The 24,209-nt window shown below is 36.8% G+C and overlaps 4 protein-coding genes and 2 pseudogenes across 8 annotated transcripts; 2 read left to right on the forward strand and 4 right to left on the reverse strand.

The window, feature by feature from the left end:
• The first annotated feature begins 1,094 nt into the window (after nt 1-1,094).
• LOC109124593 (auxilin-related protein 2) lies at nt 1,095-6,950 on the forward strand. 3 transcript variants are annotated; one of them, XM_010437037.3, is made up of 8 exons: nt 1,095-2,661; nt 3,669-5,112; nt 5,204-5,348; nt 5,441-5,535; nt 5,634-5,699; nt 5,979-6,068; nt 6,177-6,353; nt 6,553-6,950. In XM_010437037.3, exons 1-8 carry the CDS (start codon nt 2,042-2,044, stop codon nt 6,589-6,591), a joined length of 2,676 nt encoding a protein of 891 aa, XP_010435339.2. In that variant the 5' UTR covers nt 1,095-2,041; the 3' UTR covers nt 6,592-6,950. The 3 variants fall into 3 exon arrangements, with proteins under 3 accessions (XP_010435339.2, XP_010435338.2, XP_087325986.1); XM_010437036.3 differs by having other exon boundaries at nt 1,200-2,661; nt 5,435-5,535; XM_087469860.1 differs by having other exon boundaries at nt 1,881-2,661; nt 5,204-5,365; nt 5,591-5,699.
• Nucleotides 6,951-7,229: 279 nt separating this feature from the next.
• On the reverse strand, nt 7,230-9,706 carry LOC104719178 (GPN-loop GTPase 3). 3 transcript variants are annotated; one of them, XM_010437040.3, is made up of 11 exons: nt 9,533-9,706; nt 9,257-9,343; nt 9,108-9,166; nt 8,893-9,001; nt 8,721-8,802; nt 8,468-8,553; nt 8,198-8,301; nt 7,976-8,106; nt 7,799-7,892; nt 7,651-7,706; nt 7,230-7,536 (listed from the first exon to the last, which is right to left on the reverse strand). In XM_010437040.3, exons 3-11 carry the CDS (start codon nt 9,150-9,152, stop codon nt 7,425-7,427), a joined length of 819 nt encoding a protein of 272 aa, XP_010435342.1. In that variant the 5' UTR covers nt 9,153-9,166; nt 9,257-9,343; nt 9,533-9,706; the 3' UTR covers nt 7,230-7,424. The 3 variants fall into 3 exon arrangements, with proteins under 3 accessions (XP_010435342.1, XP_010435340.1, XP_010435341.1); XM_010437038.3 differs by having other exon boundaries at nt 9,108-9,343; XM_010437039.3 differs by lacking the exon at nt 9,257-9,343 and having other exon boundaries at nt 9,533-9,694.
• A 218-nt stretch (nt 9,707-9,924) lies between these two features.
• On the reverse strand, nt 9,925-11,280 carry LOC104719180 (small ribosomal subunit protein uS15y). The gene is made up of 5 exons (XM_010437041.3): nt 11,130-11,280; nt 10,962-11,034; nt 10,500-10,638; nt 10,211-10,397; nt 9,925-10,116 (listed from the first exon to the last, which is right to left on the reverse strand). The coding sequence occupies exons 1-5, from the start codon at nt 11,150-11,152 to the stop codon at nt 10,083-10,085; spliced, it is 456 nt and encodes a 151-aa protein (XP_010435343.1). The 5' UTR covers nt 11,153-11,280; the 3' UTR covers nt 9,925-10,082.
• A 1,140-nt stretch (nt 11,281-12,420) lies between these two features.
• LOC104719181 (uncharacterized) lies at nt 12,421-13,027 on the reverse strand (annotated as a pseudogene).
• Nucleotides 13,028-14,817: 1,790 nt separating this feature from the next.
• LOC104719182 (photosystem I reaction center subunit XI, chloroplastic) lies at nt 14,818-15,866 on the forward strand. Its single transcript, XM_010437043.3, has 2 exons — nt 14,818-15,034; nt 15,261-15,866. The coding sequence occupies exons 1-2, from the start codon at nt 14,867-14,869 to the stop codon at nt 15,750-15,752; spliced, it is 660 nt and encodes a 219-aa protein (XP_010435345.1). The 5' UTR covers nt 14,818-14,866; the 3' UTR covers nt 15,753-15,866.
• A 358-nt stretch (nt 15,867-16,224) lies between these two features.
• On the reverse strand, nt 16,225-17,351 carry LOC104720446 (F-box protein KIB2 pseudogene; annotated as a pseudogene).
• Nucleotides 17,352-24,209: the final 6,858 nt, after the last annotated feature.

The raw sequence follows: 24,209 nt of genomic DNA on the forward strand, positions 1-24,209 counted from the left end.
TCGGGTTTTTGGGTTTAGAAACATAAGACGCCGGCCCTGACCTAAAGCTCGTAAAACAAGGGCTTTAGGCGCCAAGTTATATTAATGATTCAAGGGGCATCATTTTCGAAAACGCTGCGGTAGTATAGTGGCTTTATGCCTTCATAACTCTCCTTCAGTGTCATGAGTTGGAACCTAGGGTTAGCCAATTTTGTAACATTTTTTCTCTAGTGTTTGTAAAAAAAGTTTTTTTGGCTTTAGGCAGCAACTTTAGTCGGGCCGGCTAACACCCCATTCAAATATTTTTAGATTTTGGGTCGGGTTCGGCTAAACATCCATTAGGTTTAGATATTTTCGGGTTTCATCCAAAGCCTCAAATTATATTTCGGGTTATGATCGGATTTGTAATTTTTTTAATCCAATCTAAAGTAAAGAAGCTCGAAATCAATCCGAATTCAAAAAAAATGAAATCAATCCAAATTCATTAAAAATGATTAAAATCACATTAAAAAAACCAAAGTTATCAAACCAAATTGAAATGCATGAAAAGAAAAAGACAATTCTAAATAACAAAATACCAAGTTTACAAGCCGATAATTTTTTACTTCTTAAAACATCAAATGGAATCAAATTCAAAGTTAGAACTATATAATCTATCTAAATTAACATATGAAACTGACATATTTAAAAATGAAAACTAATTTATATTGTAAGTTGTAATAGTAATTATACAATTACTTCTGAAACTTGTAAATTATATATAATTTTGGATAGTTTAGAGTATTTGTTCGGGTGTTCGAATATACCCAATCGGTTCAGATACCCGTTTCATTTACTAAAAATATCCAATTGAATATTTTTAAAGTTTGGATTCGAATTCAGATCGAATATTTTTAATCGGGTTCAGGTTAAATTTATAGGTTTGGATATTTTGCCCAACCCAATCCAAGAAATTAATTACGAAATGACATTATTAAAAAGTTTTTTTTCGAAAATGACATCCTCACCCAAATTTCCTTTATAAAAATGTCATTTTCGATTATATTTTGATCAATAATGTCTTTTGAGACATCATTCAATATTTTAAGTTGTTTTGCCCTGATCCCTACAGAAAAGGAGGTCGAAAGCAAAATCCAAAATTTTGGGGAGAGCCATGTAACTTTTAGGATTATGGGTACCAAATTTGTAGTCTCTGAAAATATAGGACCGATCTATCAATTGAAGAAGAGACTGGGGGAACATGTACAAACAAGTTGGGAAAACGAAGGAAAAAACAAAATCTCTCCAAGTGAAGGAGACAAACGCCGAGAATGAAAATCAGAGGTTCAAAAGATCATCAACTGCTCGATTTCCTTGCAAGAAAGGATAAATCCTTCATACCATATTGGTGTCGTAATCGGCTTAGGATGAAGGTCCTTTTTCTTTGTTCGTGCATCGGGATGATTGGAAACTTGATGGCTGGTGAAGACAGATTCAGGAGAGCGTGTTTTGCTACTGGGTCTAAAACCTCTTGCCTTGTCATCGGTTCCGGCGATTCAACCTTGTTGGTTTTTGGATCTCTATTTATTCACGTCCGGAGAATTCTGCAAAAGGAGTTAAGGTGGTGATTCCGAAGAGTAGCTGATTTCAGAGAATCCATTCTGGATTCGATCGACGGTCAGCCATGGTGGTGATGGCGGTGACGAGTCCAAAACGAGTCAAGACTGAGTTGGTGACGAGTCCTAGACGAGTCGAGGATGAGTTGGTGACGAGTTGATTGCATCTTCCACCTCCCAACTTGCGCGACAGGCCTAACCGATTCTCTTTGTAATTTATGTTGTTGGACCATTGATGGGCTTTTTATGTTGTTGGACTTCTGTTTCACCAGTGTATCTTTGCCCAGTTTGGGGTTTTAATGAAATATGATTGTCGATAAAAAAAAAGAAAATAAAAAAAAAGGGAGCTCTTTTGAAATCAAATGCTTTGATCCGAATTCGTTAATGGCGACTCAGATCTGAGGATAATCTCGTCTTCATTTCTGGTTCGATTATTGGAGGTAAAGAGAAGAAATTGAAGAACCCAAATGGATGATTTCACAGGATTGTTAGCGAGAGACTTCGGATTGAAACCACAGGGCAAATCAGCTCCGATGGCTCCTCAATCGAACTCTTCTGCCGCTGATTTCAACAGTTTCGCTTCTTCCTACAGCTTCGCCAACGCCGCCGGGAAAAAGTCCGATCCTTCGCCGGTGTTTGACGATCTTGGCCGCGATGGTGATGATCTTCTCTTCAAAGATGTGTTTAGCGGTCCAACACCAAAGTACGGATCCTCTTCTGGTGATTCTCGTTCTCCATCTGCACCGGCCTTTGACTATGATGCTATGTTTAAGGAACCCAAATCCAAATCAGCGTCCGTGCCGGTCTATGACAAGCCTGTCTACGATGATGAGGATGTGTTTGAGTCTATTCCTGAGCTCCAAATCCCTTCCACTTCTTCCCACTCAGCTAGGTTTGAGAACGTTTTCTCTTCCATCTCCACCTCACCTGCAAAGCACAGGAAACAGAACAGTTCTCCCTTCGATGATCTCATGGGCACCAATTTGGGGAAAACTGAGACAGACAGTGACCGAGAGAACAAGGGTAGCTCCGTTTTTGATGATTTGATTCCCGGCTTTGGTCGCACTAGCTCCCCTCCACCTAAACGGTAATATTCTCTCTTCTTCATCTCTTGTTACTAGTTAGGGTCACTGCCCTTCTAATTTGGGAACTTGCTTGCGTTAAATGGCTCAATGGTATAGAGCTTGTAGCATGAACTGTATTGGTTCGTAATGGAGAACTGTTTTCTTATATGTGTACTCTCTGAACCTTAAAGCAAAGCTCTTGTATGTAGAGCTGTTTGATTCCCGGGTTTGGTCCTCCTTCGAAACAGTTATATTTACCCTTCTTCTTCATCTGTGGTTACTGGTTAGGATCATGGCTCTTAAGATTTGGGTCGCATGAACTGTATGGTGCTTATGATAGCTGTTAACTTGCATAAAAGGTTCTCTTATGTGTACTCTCTGAACTTAAGAGAGAAATCTCAGAAAGTTTCAACCTTTTACTTGTCTTTCATATGCGTAATTTCATTTTGATCTGTGCCTAGGGTCACTGCTCTTCAAATTTGTTTCCTTTAGAGCTGACTTGAGAGCAAATAGCTTAGAGCAATAACACTTACATAGTGAAATGTAGCATGAACGATATTAGTATTTATGGAGAAGCTGTTAGTTTGTATTCTCCCATTCTTTCCTTCGAAACAGTTATATTTACCCTCCTTCGAAACAGTCATATTTACTCTTCGTCTTCATCTGTGGTTCCTGGTTAGGGTCATGGCTCTTCATATTTGTATATAGCGCTTATGGATAGTTGTATTTGCCCTCCTTCGAAACAGTCATATTTGATCTGTGTCTAGCTTCATTGCTACAAATTTGTTTTTACTAGAGATGACTTGAGAGCCACCACACTTACATAATGAAATATAGCTTAGCGCTTATGGAGAGCTGTTTGATTGCTTAGAAGCATCTCTTATGTGTACTCTCTGAAACTTACTGAAAAAATCTCCCAAAGTTTGAACGTTTTGTTTGTTATTCATATGCAAAGTTTCAGCTTGATTTTTTGTTTTGGTATAGGCATAGCTTTCTATCATTTAAATTATGCTCTACTTCTTTTTCACAGGTCTACTTCAGACACCAGTCAACCCCAGCAACCTGCGTATCAGCCTTCCAAAACATCTTCCAAACTTGTGGAAGAAGACCCATTTGTAGTCTTGGAGGAGTCTGCGTCAACCCCTAGAGAACCTCCCATGGGAGGGTTCACTGATCCATTAGAGGAAATTGGTAAATTCAATAGCTCCAGCAGCAGAAAAACTGATCATGCAGGAGTATTTGTTGAAGTTGACCCCCTCGATAGTCTTGGAAAATCAGGCCCAGATATGAATAGTAGAAGCCAGAGTCATTTAAAACAACCAGGAAACATCAGTGGCTCCCAGTCACCTGTAGAAAGTTCTAGGAGTTACCATTCTAAGAAAGCTTCATTTGACGATGTTTTAGAGCCACAAAATACGAGTGCTCCACCACCTACCAGTACAGAAGGAAGTTTTGAGTCATCTGATGATGTGTGGCTTACTGTATCTGAGATCCCTCTCTTTACGGAACCTACTAGTGCTCCGCCACCTGCGAGACCTCCACCACCAAGACCTACACGTCCTGTAAAAAAGAAGGTCAACGAGCCTTCTATATCGAGCTCCACTAACCACCACTCTTATGTTCCTAGCTCAGTTAGAGCTTCTGTCAATAGCCCAACAGCATCTCAAATGGATGAACTTGATGATTTTTCTATGGGCAGAAAGCAGACCGCTGCAAATGGACACCCTGAACCTACCTCTGGTGAAGATTCTGATGTTTTCTCTGATGCTGTTGCATCAGCTGCTGCCATGAAGGATGCCATGGATAGAGCAGAAGCGAAGTTTAGACATGCTAAGGAAAGGAGAGAGAAAGAAAATTTGAAGGCAAGTAGAAGCAGAGAAGGAGATCACATGGAGAATCATGATTCTCGGGAAAGGGAACTTAGAGAAAAGCAAGTGAGATTGGAGCGTGAAAGGGCAGAGAGGGAGGCAGAGATGGAAAAAGCCCAGGAGAAGGAGAGAGAGGATAGAGAAAGAGAGCAGAAAAGAATTGAGAGAGAAAGGGAAAGACTATTGGCAAGGCAAGCCGTAGAGAGGGCTACAAGGGAAGCACGTGAAAGAGCAGCCGCTGAAGCTCATGCCAAAGTTCAGAGAGCTGCTGTTGGGAAGGCTTCGGATGCCCGAGAGCGTGCAGAAAGAGCAGCAGTTCAAAGAGCCCATGCTGAAGCACGTGAAAGGGCAGCTGTAGGGGCACGAGAAAAGGCTGAGAAAGCTGCAGCAGAAGCTAGAGAAAGGGCGAATGCTGAAGCGCGGGAGAAGGAAGCAAGGGTTAGGGCAGAACGAGCTGCTGTGGAAAGGGCAGCTGCTGAGGCACGTGGAAGGGCAGCTGCCCAAGCTAAAGCTAAGCAGCAGCAAGAAAATAACAGTGATCTTGACTCCTTCTTTAACTCGGTTTCTAGACCAAACAGTGCTCCACGACAGAGAACCAACCCTTTGGTGAGATGGGATTATCTACTTCTGTTCTGATTCAAGTCCTTTACAGCCTACTGGTGAGTTGACTCCTCCTATAACTCTTGTTGTGTTTCAGGATCCTTTCCAGGATTCATGGAACAAAGGAGGATCTTTCGAATCTAGCAGGCCATCTTCGCAAGTGTCTTCTAGAGCAACAGAGAACTTGAGAAAGACCTCTTCAGCAACAAACATTGTTGATGATCTCAGTTCAATATTTGGAGGTACTGCAATCTCTGAGGTTTATCCATAATAATATGTTCATGTCTGTTAACTTGGTCACACTGAAACCCCCCTGTGTTGTATATAGCTCCAGCTTCCCAGTCTGGTGGTTTTCAAGATGTGGATGGAGAAACTGAAGAGAGACGACGTGCCAGGCTGGAACGCCACCAGAGGACACAGGAGCGGGCTGTATGTATCATTAGAGTTTTTCTTTGATGGGTTTTGTATCTGACAATGACACAAGATTCGCCAGCATATTTTATAACATGAATCCTTTTCTCTATCAGGCGAAAGCACTTGCTGAAAAAAATGAACGTGATCTTCAAGTACAAAGAGAACAAGTTGAGAAAGATGTAAGTTTCCTTATCACGTGATTCAGATTGAAATATTACATGTGGTTTCTTCCTTTTCCCTCCTCTGTTGTGCACATCTCAGACCATGTTGCTTTGTTGAGAGAGTTAAGTCTGGGACCTCTTGCAGCCATTAGCATAAGAAATTGCGCCACCTTAGGGAACTGTCTCAACTATTATCACCCGTCTCATTGTTTTTTTTTATACACCGTACTTTATCCTGGATTGTAGAGGATCTGTAATTTTCTTTTGTTCAATCATCATGCGTATCCTGGATTTCAGAGGATTGGGGTGACCCTGGATGTTGAGATAAAACGTTGGGGTGCGGGGAAGGAGGGAAACTTGCGTGCTTTGCTTTCGACATTACAATATGTAAGTTGTATTGTCCGTTTTCTTTATTATTTGCACCTCTGGTGTTCATTTGTACCTCTGATGTTATGAGTTCACAATCTATTCTGATGTTGTTATGTAAATGAGCAGGTTCTTTGGCCAGAATGCGGATGGCAGCCTGTTTCATTGACCGATTTAATTACCGGTGCATCTGTCAAGAAAGTTTACAGGAAGGCCACTCTCTGTATACACCCTGACAAAGTTCAACAAAAAGGTGCCAATCTCCAGCAGAAATACATTGCCGAGAAAGTTTTTGACATGCTCAAGGTAAGTGAATTCACCATCTTTCTGGAACTAAATCCAATAATCCATCACTGCTACTTCAGATGCCACCAGCTACCACCAACAAAAGACCTTACGTTAACGAATTACCCAATTAGATTGCTTCTCATTGATAAGTATAAATCACAGATTTGTACAAATCTACATTTGCTAGCTTCATCTCTTTTGTTATGGCAATAAACAGGAAGCATGGAACAAGTTCAACTCAGAAGAACTCTTCTAAAAAAACATGGGGTTATGTTTTGAGAGTGTTGTCTATGTGTCGCCCATACAATGAAGCATGTGGCACTTGTTAAGTATCCAAAAATGGTGCCCAAGTTCGAGCCAGATAGTTGTCAATAGAGTATGTATCTCCAGGATTGATTACCCCATCACTGCATCATTATAGACATTGCAGCAATTGGGCATTCATTTTTTGTTGTTAATTTTTCCTCGTCATTATCCTTCTTGTGTCCAGTCCTTTTAAGAGTACGATGTCAAATGTATTGATGTTGATTATTGTATCAAAACACAATACTTGAGAGCTGTGTATTGTGTTTCCAAACTATTTATATATATGCATATACATGAATATTTTTTATAGAGGCATGGAGGTGAGTGACACAGATGATACTGATTTTTCATATGTTGGACTGCATGGAATGGATGGCATGGTTGATTGTTGAACATAAAACTGTTAAAAAGGGTGATTATATGTCATAAGAACTTGAATGACCGGTTAGGTGTTCTATGTTTTTGTTCTGGTTTGAGACAAGCATTACGGTTTTACTGGAACTCACTCTCTTTAGATTATGTGCGTGAGAATTGTAGGCTTTCCTCAAAAATGTTAGCGCAAGTACGAAGATAGTGAACTCGGCTAAGTTTGTTACACTATATGACCTTAGCCCGACCAATCCTGGCATTAAGGCTCCAACTGGATTTAAAATGCAACTGAATTGATACAGTTTGATTTGAGAATTTTGAAAGTCTCTCACAAACTCATTGGTCTCTGACAAGAACAATGAGACCAAGATTGTTTACAATTTCAAGCCAAAAGTCGTAGAAACCGAAGACAACTTATGAATCAGGACCATCGTCACCAAAATCTTCATCCTCATCTTTGATCTTCACATCAGCGTCTTCTCCAAACTGAATACAAACGTCGATTTGCGAAAGAACATACTGAATGCTGCCCATAGAAAGCAATGGTGATATTAATTTTGATTGGACAAAGTTTTTTTTTTTTTGATCAAACGATTGGACAAAGTTAATTAGAAGCACGAACTGAGAGGAAATAGTTTACCTCCTCTCTTTCCTCAAGTTAAGGGGTATGAAATTCACCATCCCATACTCTCCCACCTAGTAACCACAACCCAAAAATGCAATCAAGAAATCTAATTACTTGTTTTTATAGTCAACATTAACAGCAAGAATCCAATCATATACGATACCATCTCAATCAAGGCTTTGTTCAGTTTTGCAAATTGAGGACCCATCCTTTTGTTTAACTCTGCTAGCAATGTGCGAGGCTCCGGATTCAAGTAGCTAAAGTCATGAAAAACCCGAAGAGGAAATTAGAATATCGAAACTGCAACAAAGAAAGCAACGGGAAGGATATGAACACATACTCATCAATGTTGCTTTTATCCTGCAAGAGGTCCATTTTGGAGAGGATGTTGACATGTGGTAATTCAAGCTGGATCATTGCAGCGAGAGATGACATGCAACCACTGATAAACTTGGTTACATCTGTTATGAACTGATCCAACAAAATTTATCTCTTGTCAACACAAAATGGTTCACTATAATGAGAGCAAGTAGTAGAGGGGAAATAAAACTTATATAGACACCTGTGAATCAAGCAGATAAACAACACAGACGTTGAAGTTCTTCTGCTTCAAATGCTCCACAAAGTTCTTGAGCACAGGAACATGTGTAAACAGCTCAATTTGACCTGTATTAACAGGACAAAATTTCAAAGAATTTAGAGATAAAACACATATGGGATGCTTCTTATTCAACTTCTATGCACTATTGGTACGCCAACACCAAACAAACGGCTTAAAGAAACTACATACATTAACATAGATCAGAGATAAATTCACTGATCATGTATGTACCTGGACAATCAAAGATAAGGTAATCGTCGTCCCTGTAGTTCTCCAATTCTTCATCTACCCAATCATGCAAGCTACCCTCAAGGTATCTACAGATTGTAAGTTAAGGCTCTTCCACTGTGAGAGAATACAACACCCAAAACATATCATGTACCGACTCTTTGTTTTCACATATGAAAAGCTAACAATTTTTCAAGACCCGATTGTGCAAAACCAGTTAAATTCTCAAGTTGTCAATGTTACAAGTAAAGGATACTCCATGCAATACATGAGGGCGCCATTAGGACCAAGCTTTAGCTCCTCCATGACATCTTCCAAAGAAACAAGTTCTCTGATATCTGCATTCAATGAAACCAAGAAAGTGAGAAGCCACTCAAAACTGCCCCCCAAGGAAGGGAATTCAAAAAGAGGAAACTTCACTGACTCACCCATAGCCACAGGATAATTGAAGATTTCCGCAGCAGGATCAAGGTTAACAACATTCATTGTTCGACCGATAGTTTCACAGTGTTCATACAAAGAGGAGCAATAAGTTGACTGAATCGATCCAAAACACAGAACAAAAACAATTCAGTCAAATCTAAGCGGCGATGAAACTAGTTTACAGAACTAACTTGGCATAGACAAATAATAATATAAAAACCTTTCCACTGCCTGCTGGACCGATGACAAGCTGAGCGTAACCCATTGTAGCGAGCAAACCTCCACAAAAAAACACTCTTTCAAATTGAACAAATAGAGTGAAAAATTCTAAAAGATGCAAAGATTGCAACAGTTATATAAGCAATGCACCAGACAGCTAAACCAAACAACACTCTCAAAACGTCGCAGGAACCCATAAACCAGAAGAAGCGAGAAGCAATAGACACATTTCAATACCTGAAACAAGGCAAAAAGATCAAAACTTTAACTCCCATATAAACTTTAACCCAAAACGAATTGATGAAATAGATAACCTAAAAAAACGAATTTTAGAGGGAAATTGAAGAAACTAAAAGCAGCCCACATAATTTTTGCGAGATTGAAACGAAACCCAGAAAGGTGCAAAGATGATTTATGTTACTTCACCTTTGACGCGTCTTCGTTTTTTCTTTTGCTCTCGATTCTCAAAACCTAAACCACAAGCAAAAAAAGAAGAGAAGTTTCAAGAGCTTCACTTTTTTTTTTGGTTTGTTGCGTTTTAGTGACCTTTTTTAGGGTTCTTAATGGGTTTTATTTTTTTTGAGATATATTTTTTTGACCAAAAATATATTATCAAATAGGACTTTTATTTATTATTATTATTTTAATTCTTTGAAATAGTAAAATGATTTTGAGTATTATTTGACCACACAAAATCAAAGCAACGTCTCCACAACGTGTCTCACGTGGATAAATAAAGGCCTACTTGTTATTCATTTTTCCATTTGCTAAAATAAATTTATCTTTCACAATCCATGCTGCTATTAAACACAAAAATGTGTGAGAAGCTTTTTAATTAATGAAGTTTGTTTTCTGCGTACAAAAAAAAACAATTCCAAATCTCATTGTAAGTAACTTGAACAAAGTTGGAAATAAAGATCCAAATGAAAATGGTTGTTCTTCAAGGACCTAAACAAATGCTATGGTATTGCGCTTCTTAAGCCACAAGTGTGCTTGCGGTAGTAGACTCGCTGCAAAGGCAAGAACAAGAAATAGGATCAATATTCAAAAGTAATATGATCAATCATCGAGATCTTTAAGAAAACTCTTTGTAAAAGTACTTACTACTTCCAGACGGGAGGGAGCTTCTTGGTCTTCTTGTAATAACGAGCAAGACGGTGGATTCTGCTCTCTACAAGAATCAGTCTAAACTTAGAATCCTTATCTTTCCTGTTCCTCTCAAGATGCTTGCGGATAGCAACTGCTTTCTTGATAAGGTGATACAGATCCTCAGGAATTTCGGGGGCAAGACCTTAAATCAAAGTTACAAGAACTCTTTTAGTTTTAATCTGTAGGAAACAGACACTAAAGAAGACTCCAAACAAAATGATAAAAAAAAAAAAAAAAAGGTTACCATGAGCTTTGAGGATTCTAAGAATCTTGCTTCCGGTAACACTTTTCACTTGTGGGATTCCGTGAGAGTCACGAAGAATGACACCGATCTGAGATGGTGTCAAACCTTTCTTTGCAAACTTACAAATGGAATCATCAACCTATATGGTTCCATCAACACAAACATCAAATACATTACTCTTACAGCCGCATCATGTCACTGAGAGACCAGCACCAACAGATTAAATCAATACATCAACACAAACATCATGATCAATTAGACTTAACATGTTACTCCCAAAACCATATCAAGTAACATCACAAGGAGAGAGACAAGCAAACACATGAAATCTCCAAGATTACAATACTTTGTTCTCATATACTAAATGAAAATGATTCTCAACTCGTCACCTAAACTATGATTAAGGCCTATGCTCGTTGCCAAACAAATCTAAATCTAAATCTAAATAAGAATCTTGCTTACATCTTGAGATGTTATCTTGACCCAAGCGGGTGGTGGACGCTTATACGGCAAAGCAGATGCTGAGATACCCTTACTACAGAGCACAAAAACAGATACGGAGTTATTAGAGAACTTAGTTGTAATTCAAAATTCCCAATCAGATAGGAAGAAGAAGAAGAAGAAACGAACCCTCTACTGTGCATACGACCCATGGCGGCGACGGTGAACGGAGCTTCTCTTCTCTGAGATCCTTCTTCCTCCGGCTAAGACTGCGCTTTAGAAAAACCAAAACCCTAATATGCTTTCTTCTATGTATTGTTTTTAGTTCCAAAAACCCTTTTAGGCCTTTTTTATAGGCCCATTATAAGACAAAAAGCCTGAAATAAACGGAGAATTAGATGACGTCGTTTCAGGCTCTTTTAAGTTTTAGTAAATGTTGGGTTTACTTATATTTATTTTTTGTTCTTTGATCCAATATCTAATTGTTTACTAGATTTATAGATTGAGTTTTTACATTTGAAGAAGAGTTTCTACGGTCCAGATGTTGTAAGTGTATGTGTTTTGATATAAAAATATAAAATTATTGTCATAATTCTTTCTTTAACGATGATTGTTTCTATCCAATTTAGCACATAATAATTCAAAAATTAAAATCTTTAAATCTTTCATTTTAAAAGAAAAACATGTTTTACTAGTCCGGATTCATATTCCATATCGCAGAGAAAATGAAAGAAAAAAACAAAGACATGCGAATCTGGGTGTATTTTAAACTAGGGCTGGGCATTCCGGTAATCCGTTCGGGTTCAGGTATTATCCATTTGGATTCAGGTAAACGGGTTTAGAAAAATAGAACCATTGGGTATTTTTAGATATATGGGTTCAGTTTGGTTTGGGTACTATCGGGTTCGGGTCGGTTTGGATTACAAATTTTAGAACCCGATTAGTATCCGAACTACCGGGTACCCGAAAAAATATAATTAAATTTAAATAAATTTAGTTAAATTTTGACTTACATGACAAAATATTTTAGATATTTTGATTATTTTTTATATTTAGGTATAAAACTAAATGAAATATTCAAAATTATAATTATAATTTTGGAGTAATTGCATTATATTAATGATAAATATTATAAATATGTTTATATGTTCGGGTTTAATGGGTACCCAAACGGGTACTGGGTATTACCCGATCCTAACCCGTACCCACGAGTATTAGAAAATAGAACCCAATAGAGTTTTATAGGAAAATCCATACCCAACCCGAACCCGGTTATTCGGGTCGGGTTCCGGGTTGGGTATTCGGGTACGGTTTTTATGCCCAAGCCTATTTCAAACTATTTATTTATTTGAGGCATTAATTTTTTTTTTGAGTCATTCATTTTTTATTGGTAACCAAATTATAAGCGGTTGAATCTCCAATGGCCTTTTTTTTTTTTTTTTTTTTTTTAACAAAAAGGTTCTTTCTTAAAAGGAAATCATGAACCAGACACATCACTTTGTGCTCTTAGATTCAATCCAACAAATAACTCACATTGATAGTCTAGCAAGAGAGGAAGAAGATATACACTGACAGAATTACCAATGAAAAAGACTAGTTCTACATTTACTATTAAGTCATCGGTACCAAGAGATAGGAGTAGAGTTGGTCTGGGGAAGTTGTGGTACCATACAATGAAGTTGTTGCTGCTACTGCTGCCACTGATGCAACCCTCCCACCAGCTGCGGCTGCTGCTGTGGCAGCGATGCTTCTTCCATCAACTCATCCTCACCATCTAACTCAGTGATCTCTGTCGCAGGCGGTTCCTCAAAGGACTGGAACTGGAATGAGTCCCAGCAAACAACCGCCTGCTGCTTGTTTTTTTCGTCTTCATCATCATCACATAATAGATCATCAGTTACCACTGCATCATGCAAAAATCTATTTTTAAGCCCTGAAACCAAGTCAGTATCAACAAAAAGGTGAGGAGGTTGATGATGATATTGCTGGAGAGGCTTATAAAGAACAATAGCTCTCTCTTCGTTAACCGGAACCGATTTGATTTCATCTTCCTCCATAATCGGTGGCAAATCCAAATCCTGAATACAAAGACATCATCAACATCATCATCCGAGTAATCAATCAATTAATCACAAACTAGGCTAGGGACAGAGGAAGCATCAGTCCTGTGCAACAAACACATCAATTAGATCCATTACTCAGAAAGCCAAGGATTACTGTTGTTTTGTTGATGGGTCATGGAACTCTCCTAATGATTGTGCAGGAATTGGCTGGGTTTTATACAACAGAAATGCACAAATTATTCTCAGAGGCAGGGCGTCCATTAGCCCTATGAGTGCACCTCTAGAAGTTGAAGCTGAAGCATTAAGAATGGCGGTTCTTCATATTAACAGGTTGGGATATACCAAGGTTACCTTTTGTGATGATGCGGAGACCTTATATCATCAGATTAATCATCGACATCACCAGGCTGCTCAAACTACCTTGTCGACCCTTTTAAGGGATATTGAGAACATCACTCGTTTATATGAAGCTATACATTTTGTTAAAATCCCACGATCTATAAATGATGTAGCTGATGGCCTAGCAAAGCAAGCTCGAATACAACAACCAGGCTTTGTAATATCATGGAACCATGTAAATCGACTTTTGTGGAATGTAATGTTATATTGCCGACAAAAAAAAAAGAATCTCCAATGGCCTTATATTTGAGTACCAAAAAAAGTTTTTTTTTGATATATTATTTAGTTTTAAATAAGGTTATTTAAAACTTAATGTTAAAATCTATATTAATATTTTTGCAGCAGTTTTTGCTCAAAAATCAGTTTTGGAAAGTTTTTACATTTAATGTCATTTAATTTTTATATTCATATCCAAATAAGTTTAGTTAATTCTCTCTACTATCCTTATAACCAAACAAAATCAAAATATTTTAAATATCCATACATATAATATTCTATAATTAATATAAATATTTAGAAGATTTATTCCATACAAAAAAAAATTATTCTCCTATCATCTTTTTTATTTTAAAATTTAAATGTAGTGAATCATCATATAATACATAAAGTTGATATAATATATATTTTTCCTGCATATATTGTGATTTAAATTTTTTTAAACGAACATATATTACTCAATTAATATAAAAAGTGTGTGTTCAACATAAATATATCGTAAATTTACCGTATTTAGTAAATTATAGAAGTTTAAGAAGTTTATAATTTATAACTGATATATCTAAACTTAATAAAAAGTTTAAAATAATAAATATTTAAACATATTAAATTTTCAAAATAATACAAACGAGTTATATTACATGACGGGTTATATGATATTACATGATTGAATTGATGATACTAAAAAATAAAATATCATTAATATGATACTTCGATACAGGTTACATCCTTATTTTACTATTTTAAGAACACCATATATCGAATCAAACTGATTTAATTAAGATTGCATTAAAAAACGTTATTGTGTTGTATACCACGAATTATATACTAAATCATTAAAATTAACAAAAAAGTACATTAGCAAAATTAGTATTAAAATAGTACATTAAAAAACAAAAAAAAACTTATACGGCGGGTTATAATATAGTTATTTTGTACAGTATAATACTCTTAAGGGTTATATTAATTAAAGACATATTTTTCACAAAGATATTATAAAATAGTTAATTTAAAAAAAAAAATGCTGGGGGCGAAGTGGATAAGATAACATCCAATGAGACTCAGATACATCAAACACATATACGCTTAAGAGCCACAACAATCTCAAGAACCAGATCCTCTGTCCTGCCACATCAGCAAACGCAATCTCAAGTTTCGTAGATTGCTTTATTTCTTCATCACATACTGATCTCACACTCGATTTTATTTTATTTTCATAAAAAGAAGAACACAACTAAGAACAAACCAATGGCAGCGAGTGCATCTCCAATGGCCAGTCAGCTAAGGAGCAACTTCTCCTCCACTTCTCTAGCGAAGCGCCTCGCCGTTCCCAAGGGAATCTCCGGCGCTCCTTTTGGTGTTTCTCCAACCAAAAGAGTCTCTTCCTTCACCGTCCGAGCTGTTAAATCCGACAAGGTATATTTTTATTAATCATCGGACACAAAGTATAAATTAACTCATCATGTGACATACAATAGTACCACTAGTTTCGTAGATTGGCCATATTCTAGTTTATGTTTCGTTATTATCTATAAAAGTCTTTGATGATTCTATAGAATGGCACTTGTAGGAGTTAAAAAGAATAACATATGCAATAGTGATTTATGTATAGTGGTCTAACAATTAGTATACAAATTGGCAGCCAACGTTCCAAGTGGTTCAACCAATCAATGGTGATCCGTTCATCGGAAGCTTGGAAACTCCCGTGACATCTAGTCCCTTGATCGCGTGGTACCTTTCCAACCTCCCTGGCTACCGCACTGCTGTCAACCCGCTCCTCCGTGGTGTCGAAGTGGGTCTAGCCCATGGTTTCTTCTTAGTGGGTCCATTCGTCAAGGCTGGTCCATTAAGGAACACTGTTTACGCTGGTCAGGCCGGCTCTTTAGCCGCGGCTGGGCTTGTCATCATCCTCAGCATGTGCCTCACCATTTACGGAATCTCTTCTTTCAAGGAAGGAGAGCCGTCGATCGCACCGAGTTTGACTTTGACTGGGCGGAAGAAGCAGCCTGACCAGCTTCAAACGGCTGAGGGATGGGCTAAGTTCACAGGAGGGTTCTTCTTTGGTGGGATCTCTGGGGTGACTTGGGCTTACTTCCTTCTTTACGTTCTTGACCTTCCTTACTTCGTCAAGTGAATGTAGATCAAATTATGAGTGTACCCTTCAACTCTCTTGCATCATTGTTTTTACTCTTGTCTTGATCAAGAACCTTGAAACTCAGGATTATTAATATATATTACTCTTTCTTCATCTTATTGACATTAATTTATATTTGCCTAATTGCCTTGAAAATGCTCTAAATCAACTTCATGATATGTTGATGATACTAAACACATCTCGAACAAACATGTATAATCCATAATTGTAAATGATATAATCCATAATTTAAACATGGAACGTTGAGAAAACGTTAGATAATGAAATATTACACTTATTATTCGTACTAACAACACTCTTGTTCGACAACATATAAAAGAAACTATGACAAATAGGAAGATAAGCACCATCTCCAACCATACTTCTGAGTCATTTGTAAACTAAAGACTGTTGTCATTTTTGAACTGAAGTCGTGACATGAGTGGAAGTGAAATGCCCTCTACACAACTTGATAGTCTTAAAGCAACCCTTTTACACCAAAATTAGGCAAAAACAAACGAGCATCCTTAAAAAGTATTGTCGAGGAAGCAGTAAGATATTCAAACACTTGGACCACAATACCGCTTCGCATATGGTAGATGCGAATACCGTTATTGTAATAATCATAGCATAGACTAATCACTTGTATCTACGAAATTGATCGTTACTAAAATAGATGCAATTTTTCATAACTTTCCTTTCACCATCAATCCAAGATCTAAAATCAATGTTTCTCTCTTTAGAGACTTTGATCATTTGCCATTTTGACGATTTGGGATCCATCTTGTAGACGGTCGTCGTAGGATATCGTTTCACCTGATCAACAATAATCAAAACTTCTCCAGACAAAGTCACAGCGAGCTTGTAATGACACTTTCCAAGGAGGGGATAATCATCATACCGCATAAATCGAAATGTTGCACATTCCACTGGAGAATCACTACCGGAGAAATCGAGAACAGTTATCCTTCGAGTAACACTAAGAAGGTAAAGCTTCCCTTCTTTAAACACCATATCGATGCAGCCTCGATTCTTTAAAGGTTGAAACGCTTTCCAGCTATTGCTGTCGTTATCTCCTTTCTTGTGATATGCAAAAAGGCTACCAATATTCCAAACAACCAAGTAATCTTTGCTTTCTTCATCTACCCACAAAACCGCATTGCATATTCCAATATCGCTGACATCGGTTGGTTCTAGAGATGGAAGAGGGATCCTCACACGAGTAAACAGATTCAAAAGATGAAACTCAAATCTATGGTCTAGCATAAGGAACAAACTACCAGAAATGGCCAAACAACGACTCCTAGATAAATCAAACCCGAGATCTCTTACTATGTAAGTTTTCTTTTCGTGAGGATCGTACAACTTACATGAATCGTTGTTGGTTTCCACATGTTCGTTTGGAAAGAGGATGATCCATGGAGTTGTTGGATTTTTTACACTGATGCATGACTTCGAAGCCAAGTACCATCCTGAAGAAATGCAACTGGCTCAATGAAAATTGACAAAGCTCAAGCGCTCCAAGATCAATCTAATCAGGTCCAGGATAAGGATCGGCTGGTTTGAATCGTATTTGCATGTCATTTCCTTGGAATCGCTTATCTCCTTCTTATGTGTCAATAGTGATAGCCAAGTAAAAACCCTAGTTACATAATAATACCATCTCCATTGGGTGAGACTCTCCATTAAAACCCTAGTTACATAGGAGGACGCTTCCCTTTTGTGTTTTATCTATTCATAATCAACAATTATTGTTTATCTAATAAATTTTCTGGTTACATTTTGACAGGTAAATAAAAATCATAGTATTGACCTAGATAATCTGTTTTGCTTTATTGATATTTGATAATTTTTTTTGTATTGTTTTGTATTAGCATTAGTCATAATGATCACGGTTTTTTCCGGCAAAAACAAATTTCATTAAAATGAAAGAGTTATTACAAATACATATACTGAATTATTGTACCATTATTTTCCAACTTCATATTAGACATAGTGGCACCAAAACTTTCGTAACATGGTCTTTCTAAAATATTTCGACGTCTTTGTAATTTTCTTCAACAATACCACATATATTTTTATTGTATCAAGTACCCGATCCTCTCTTGGTAATAGGTTTCCATCTAATAATAACCAATGCATTTCTCATCTACCAAATTTTCTCAATACCAATCAAATATTGTCTCTAATATTTAACCAGAACCATATAATAACTCGACATCTCAATGCAACAGGAGCCAAATTGGTGCGGCCATAATTCCATCACAAAAAATATAATATTTAATGGGAGCAACAATTTGGTTGGATTGGGGAAGTGTAATCACATCATCAAATTCAAGATTAAGATATCTAGTTTTGATTTTCAACCACGTCTTCCAAATACAAAAAGAAATAAGCAGCAAAGGGAAGAGAATAATAGCACCGATGTAGAGAGTTTTTCATCTCTTTGAACATGGAACCGAGATGTCAATATTCGATATAGGCATAAGACGACTTCTGTATGTATGACTAGTCCATAGTGGTATTCCACCATCTTTGATTTTGTAATTTGATCTCCTAGATCCCAAATCTGGATTTGAAAATCCTTGATCGATTTAGAAGTTCATGGTTGATATGCATATATTTCACCATGTTTCACCATAATTTATTTACATCTTTTGCATAATTTACTAGCTAGTTTTGTCATTATTTTGTATTTTAAGCTATGTTTGTGCATTAGAGTAGGATTTGCATTGTTTCATGCATAAACAAGTGATTTGGACCCCACGAAGCATGTAAATGAGCTGAAGAGGCATAGACTGCAACTAGTGAAGCAGGCAAAGGTTGGAACAGAAGAAAACCAAGGTTCAGAGGCGATTCGACCACCACACTAGACCATGTGAGAAGATGGACTCGACCAGTGGAGAAATAGAAGAAGAAGGCACTCGACCATGCACTTGACCGAACACATGGTCAAGCACACCCAAACGCCTAGGTGTTTTGTCTGTTAGCTAATCTAGGGCTTCCCTCTTATCCTATAAATACTCTTTGTACTCTATGGCTGCCCACAAGTCAGAATAGGCATAGAATAATATCTAGTGCCACCTCAAACCTAGTTTTTACCCCTTTTGGGTTTTTTTTTCTGCATCATTAGCCACTTTTGTTCTTGCTTTTCCCAGAATTTTCTTAGTTTGTAATCTTCATAACTTTATGTGTGTTGAGAATCTGGGTTTGATATTTTGTATTAAATTAAAGATTTCTCTTTTATCTTTCTCATCATGTTAGTTTCATCATTTTCTGGGTTTGATTATTTCATCATCATCATGATCTGTTCATCTAAGTCGTGAGCTAGGGTTCTAGAGATGGATTAGGTTGGTTTAGGATTATGGTTGTTTAGATTGATCAAGCTTGTTTGTTTATAGATCTCTTCGAGATTAGGTGTCCTCTATGTTGTTCTTAGACTGAGAGGTTAAGAACAAATCTTAAGCTTCCTTGCATCATACCAATGTTTAGGTTGTTAGATAAAGCTAATACTGGAGATTACTGTGCCTAGCCTAAAATATTAGTTGTCTAGGGTGGTTTTTGACAAATAATGATCTGGATCTTTAAAGCATGTTTAGTATGGTTTCACCAATGAGAGTTGGGTTAGGATGTTACTAAACTTGATTACTTCTGTCATGAGAGTGGATTAGTAAGTCTTTAAGATCACTTTCTAGAGATAGCTCATGTTGATTGAGGTTTGTTGATCATTTTAGATAGCTCATGTTGATTGATATCAACAAGGGTCAGGATTTCGTAAACCTAGTCACCTTAAGAATTCACTATTTTTCATTCTTCAGTTTGTTAATAGGTAGAGATACCGCTTTACTAGATTTTGAGTTTCATATAAGGCATGTCCTAATACCAATATATTAGGATGAATCAGATGATGTTGTTCATTATTGTGGCTGTGATTTGTAAGGCTGTTATTATTCCTTTTCAATAGAGTTAACATTTTTAAGAAAATATGAAGATTTTAGTATTTGTCTCTAATAACTAAGAGATAAGCATTAAAACTCAATATTTTTGTTGATATGAGCAAGGGAAAAAAATTGCACTTTTTCAGTTCGCTTTCACGACCCATATTCTTAGGGACCAATCAGTAACAACAATTACTTTTGGTTGTCCCTTTCACTGCATAAACTTTTGTTGTAGAAACTTTAACTGTATAAATTATCATTAATCGTTAACTGTTAAAATACGATTGGTAATAAAAAAGTATAGAAACTGTGACTGTTTTATTTATTACATATTTTATAAATAAATTTTGTGCTAAAAATCAATTTATGTGTCAACATAATAAATTTTATTTAAAATAAAAGTTTAAAGAAATAGTAAAATTCATTAACAACAAATAAAAAATAATTAATCCATATAAATATATGGTTAGGTTTGTAGATCGAACAACCATCACTCAAATGTAATTGATAATGGTTTATGATGGGGACGCCAACCTAATTTGCCCTTCAAAAGGGAAATTTTTTTCTCACATGCCCAATTTAATCTGTTGTGCCCAAAACAATGGTTGATTACCACTCTATCCTTACTGATTTGAATTAGAAAAAAATAAAATTAAAAAACAATAAAAACCAACAGAAAAGAAACAGTTGTTGGAGAAATTTAATTTCCTCCGTTATTACCGTATCTGCTTCTTCTTTCCTCTGTTTTGTGTAGAAAAACAATCCGGCGAGAGGTGAAAGAGAATATTGAGCACTAGTTTTTTTTGTTTAATACATTCTGGTTCTCGTTCCGTTTTGTCTCCACCTAAAGCTTTTCTATCTCCGTCCGATTCAGCTCTGGTCCAGTAATAAAAGTGAATCGAATATTGTATTTTTGAATTGTAGTTTTTTTTTTGCGAATTTTAGTGTTTGGATAGCACACAGTCGATTGGTAATAACAAAAATTAGTTGCATTATGAAATTAGGGCTGTTAAATCGTGTTGAATCAAGGAAATGGTGAAATCCGATTTTGAAAAACCCAGAAATTGTAGGAGAAAGGATAACTGGTACAAATGGTGTAACTGAGACATAGTGGTACAAATGGTACAAGTGGTATAACTATGGTAGCCATTTTGTAAGTGTTTTTTTAGTAACACGATTGTAATTGTAATTACATGAGGCGATGAAAAGCAACATACAAATTGATTATGGAGGCGATGAAAAGCAACTGTGGATAAATGGGCAAGATGCTATTTCAAGGGAGAGAAGTACAACATAGACACAAGCAATGCGTGTGAATCACTTAACAATACGTTTAAACTGCAAGGAAGTATTACCTATTACCTATGATTGATGCAGTATTGGAAATTTATTTTGAATGGTTTAACGTCCATAGAAAAGACGCATGTGAAGCAGGACCCAAAAAGAAATTGGTGCCTTTTGTAGAGAACGTCATTCATAAGCTATGCCCGAAAGCAAGACCTTTGGTGGTATTCGAGCTTAATAGCTACGAACTTGAATACAATGTTACCGGATCCGATGATAAGACTTTTTACGTTAACTTGAAGAGCAAAAGTTGTTCTTGCAAATGTTTTGATATAGACAAATATCCTTGTATCCATGCAATTGTCGCGGCCGGAAACTTTGTGGGAAATACAAGGAGAACATCGAGCATCGCAATGCATGACCTATGTTTGCATTACTACTGGCTTAACTCGTGGGTCGTGGCATACTGCAGAACCATTTTACTTGTCCCGTATGTTTCAACTTGGAGTATTCCGGATGAAATAAAAGAAAGATGCGTCTTGCCGCCGAAGTACACATCAAAACCGGGAAGAAATCAAGAAACCCGGTTTCCATCCACAGGAGAAAGTCGTCGAAAACGGAGGAACAAGTACCAGCCTGGGGTAGACTTGGATAGATTCTTGCAGCTTGACAGTCCTGGACATGAGACATAAGACTATTGGGATGACTATTGTTGTGTTCGTATTTGGATTTTTAAGACGTAAGACTATTGTTGTGTTGTATTTTGTAGTTTTAGGACGAAAGACTACTTGCATGTTGTGTTGTGTTGTGTTGTGTTGATTTCCCAACAATCGCAACTATTTTATGAACAGGTCCGATGAATTTTTAAGGAGTGGAACCAGCAGGTATAACTACGTATAATTAGGTATAACTATGTCAAAATTTACAATGAATTATATATAATTTAAAGTATTTATTAAATTATATATGTTTAATTATAAAACATGGTAATTTATAAAATTACAGAGAAATTTTTATTGGATTTACTATATTGGAGTTAATCAGGAAAAATATATATATATATATATATATATATATGAGATACATAAAACACTTCTAATAACATAGTGTATAGTTACTCTAAATTATGTCCATCAATGTATGGAACTGGTGAAAACTATGATGTCATGATTACTAAATGATTAAAACCTCTAACATAATAATTAATATTAGAAAATCAACTGTCCAACTACATCGCATTTATTTAACCCAACGTCCAACTACAAAATTTACAAAATCCTGGAAAGTACAACTATGAGTACATACGTCCAACTGAATAACTAGGGGATAACTATATACACAAATCCTAGTAGAAATCTCACGTGCGCCGTCTTTTGTGACCACGTGCGCCGCAATCCTGAAAATAATATAATTATATTAAAACTCAAACCCAACTTTCCTTTAAGTTTCTCTTTTTCTTTCTATTTCCTTTGTTGTTTCTTTTGAACTTTTTCTTCTTCTCAGCTCTCGTTCTCTCTCCAGTTCCGTCGAGACACACAACCACTGCCGCCGATTTCAAGTGCAATTCCACCGTTGCAACTGATTTCGAGTCAATTTCTCCACTGAGCATAAGCTAATTTCATGGAATTCTATTTTTGGAAAGTAGATCTAGGGTTTCTGGAAACATAGTTGTACCTGTTTAGAGCATAGTTGTACCTGTTTCCAATACAGTTGTACCTGATTAGAACAAGTTGTACATGTTTACAATTTGTTTAGAACCAGATTTATGGAGTCCATAAACAAAAACCTGGATCAATAGCAACCTTAAATCCCAAAACAACACACTTCCATTATCCTAGTCAGAAACATAAACAAATAGACTAAGAGTTATATGAGTTTGACCAAAAGCACACACAAGCAATAAGTTTTCACTTCTTCTTTCTCCCTCGCTTCGCCTCAGCGGTATAAGGAGGTTGGGTCCATATTGATGGGACTACTTCACGCTTTTTAGCTGGTTTGTCATCCTCATCGTCATCCTCATCTCTTTTCTTCTTCTTCTCTTTCTTCTTCTCGCTACACGTCCCTTTACTCTTCTTGGCCTTCTTCTTCTTGTTATGCACATCTTCTTTAACAGCCTCAGTCTCTGCCGTCTCCTCCTCAACAGCAGTCCCTAATTTGAAAGGCTAATTATAACCACCACAAGACAAACAAATTGAAAACCTTTAAAAGTAAAGAAACAACATACCCATTGTAGTATCTCCACCGTAAACAACCATATCTTGGGATGTGTCACCTCCACTTGGACCAGCAAACACATTCTCCTCATATGCCATTGGAGACACATTCTCCTCAGAATATCTTCTTCCTCTCTCCAATTAGGTGAGCTCTCCACATATAAACAACCGGATCAATAAAACTAACACCCGCATCAACAACATCTTCTTCTACTACACGCGACAACCAAATCTTTAACAGCAGCCTTACCAAAAACCCTTTTCGCCCACTTTAAATCTTTATCAGAGACAGTCTCACTTGGATCATAACCCTCGGGGTACTCACTGCAATCAAATTTGGTTAATAGTGCATGCTCTCTAATGGAGTACCTAATCGGCACTCCATTAACCACAAACCAGCATTCACTATCAATCTCCGTTTTGGCAGTGTGAAGCAAGAGCATCAAGAAGCCTTGAGACATGTGGTTTCCTTGTCTAGGCATGTGGAATACATGCCTTAACTGTGAATGATCCTCAAACCATTGCACTTCATCAAATGGTTTCATAAAATCCAACGTATCCTTCAGCCGACACCGCAACCCTACCCTAATACTCTTACAGTATTCACTTGGAGCAAAGAACATCCCCACTGGCTCCATTGGTTGCTCATCATCATCACTTTCCTGAAAATTCATACACATACTTAACATTACTTTTTAGTTGGACGAGTTATACTAGTTGTCCCAAATCAAAATTTCAAATTGCAAACACAAATATCATCACCTTAACGGATTTCTAACAATACCATCAAACCCTAAACATTTAAAGTTGTACTATAAGTTCTAAATCAGTTTTCAAGTCAATTTCAAACATATCATACCTCAGATTCCTTATTTCCCTCTTCTCCCTCTTGATTAATGTGTTCCTCTTCTTCACTACCACGATTTTCCGCTTCAAATTCCTGAAAATTCATACACAAAATTCTATTTAATAAGTTATACAAGTTGTCCCAAACGTTACACAAAAATCTAACTTGTTCTAAT

Source organism: Camelina sativa, chromosome 10 (assembly GCF_030686135.1).
Source record: "Camelina sativa cultivar CO46 ecotype springtype chromosome 10, ASM3068613v1".
NCBI lineage: Eukaryota > Viridiplantae > Streptophyta > Magnoliopsida > Brassicales > Brassicaceae > Camelina > Camelina sativa.

Excerpts from the sequence above, each read along its gene's own strand:
- LOC109124593 (XM_087469860.1), top strand. The coding sequence starts at position 2,042 with ATGGATGATTTCACAGGATTGTTAGCGAGAGACTTCGGATTGAAACCA. Across the intron at positions 5,113-5,203 it reads GACAGAGAACCAACCCTTTG|GATCCTTTCCAGGATTCATG; the intron begins GTGAGATGGGAT and ends GTTGTGTTTCAG. Across the intron at positions 5,700-5,978 it reads GAGAACAAGTTGAGAAAGAT|AGGATTGGGGTGACCCTGGA; the intron begins GTAAGTTTCCTT and ends CCTGGATTTCAG.
- LOC104719178 (XM_010437040.3), bottom strand. The coding sequence starts at position 9,152 with ATGGGTTACGCTCAGCTTGTCATCGGTCCAGCAGGCAGTGGAAAG. Across the intron at positions 8,107-8,197 it reads TTTATCTGCTTGATTCACAG|TTCATAACAGATGTAACCAA; the intron begins GTGTCTATATAA and ends TTGTTGGATCAG. Across the intron at positions 7,537-7,650 it reads AACTTGAGGAAAGAGAGGAG|CATTCAGTATGTTCTTTCGC; the intron begins GTAAACTATTTC and ends TTCTATGGGCAG.
- LOC104719180 (XM_010437041.3), bottom strand. The coding sequence starts at position 11,152 with ATGGGTCGTATGCACAGTAGAGG. Across the intron at positions 11,035-11,129 it reads GGTCGTATGCACAGTAGAGG|TAAGGGTATCTCAGCATCTG; the intron begins GTTCGTTTCTTC and ends TGTGCTCTGTAG. Across the intron at positions 10,639-10,961 it reads TCAAGATAACATCTCAAGAT|GTTGATGATTCCATTTGTAA; the intron begins GTAAGCAAGATT and ends GGAACCATATAG.
- LOC104719182 (XM_010437043.3), top strand. The coding sequence starts at position 14,867 with ATGGCAGCGAGTGCATCTCCAATGGCCAGTCAGCTAAGGAGCAACTTC. Across the intron at positions 15,035-15,260 it reads GAGCTGTTAAATCCGACAAG|CCAACGTTCCAAGTGGTTCA; the intron begins GTATATTTTTAT and ends ACAAATTGGCAG.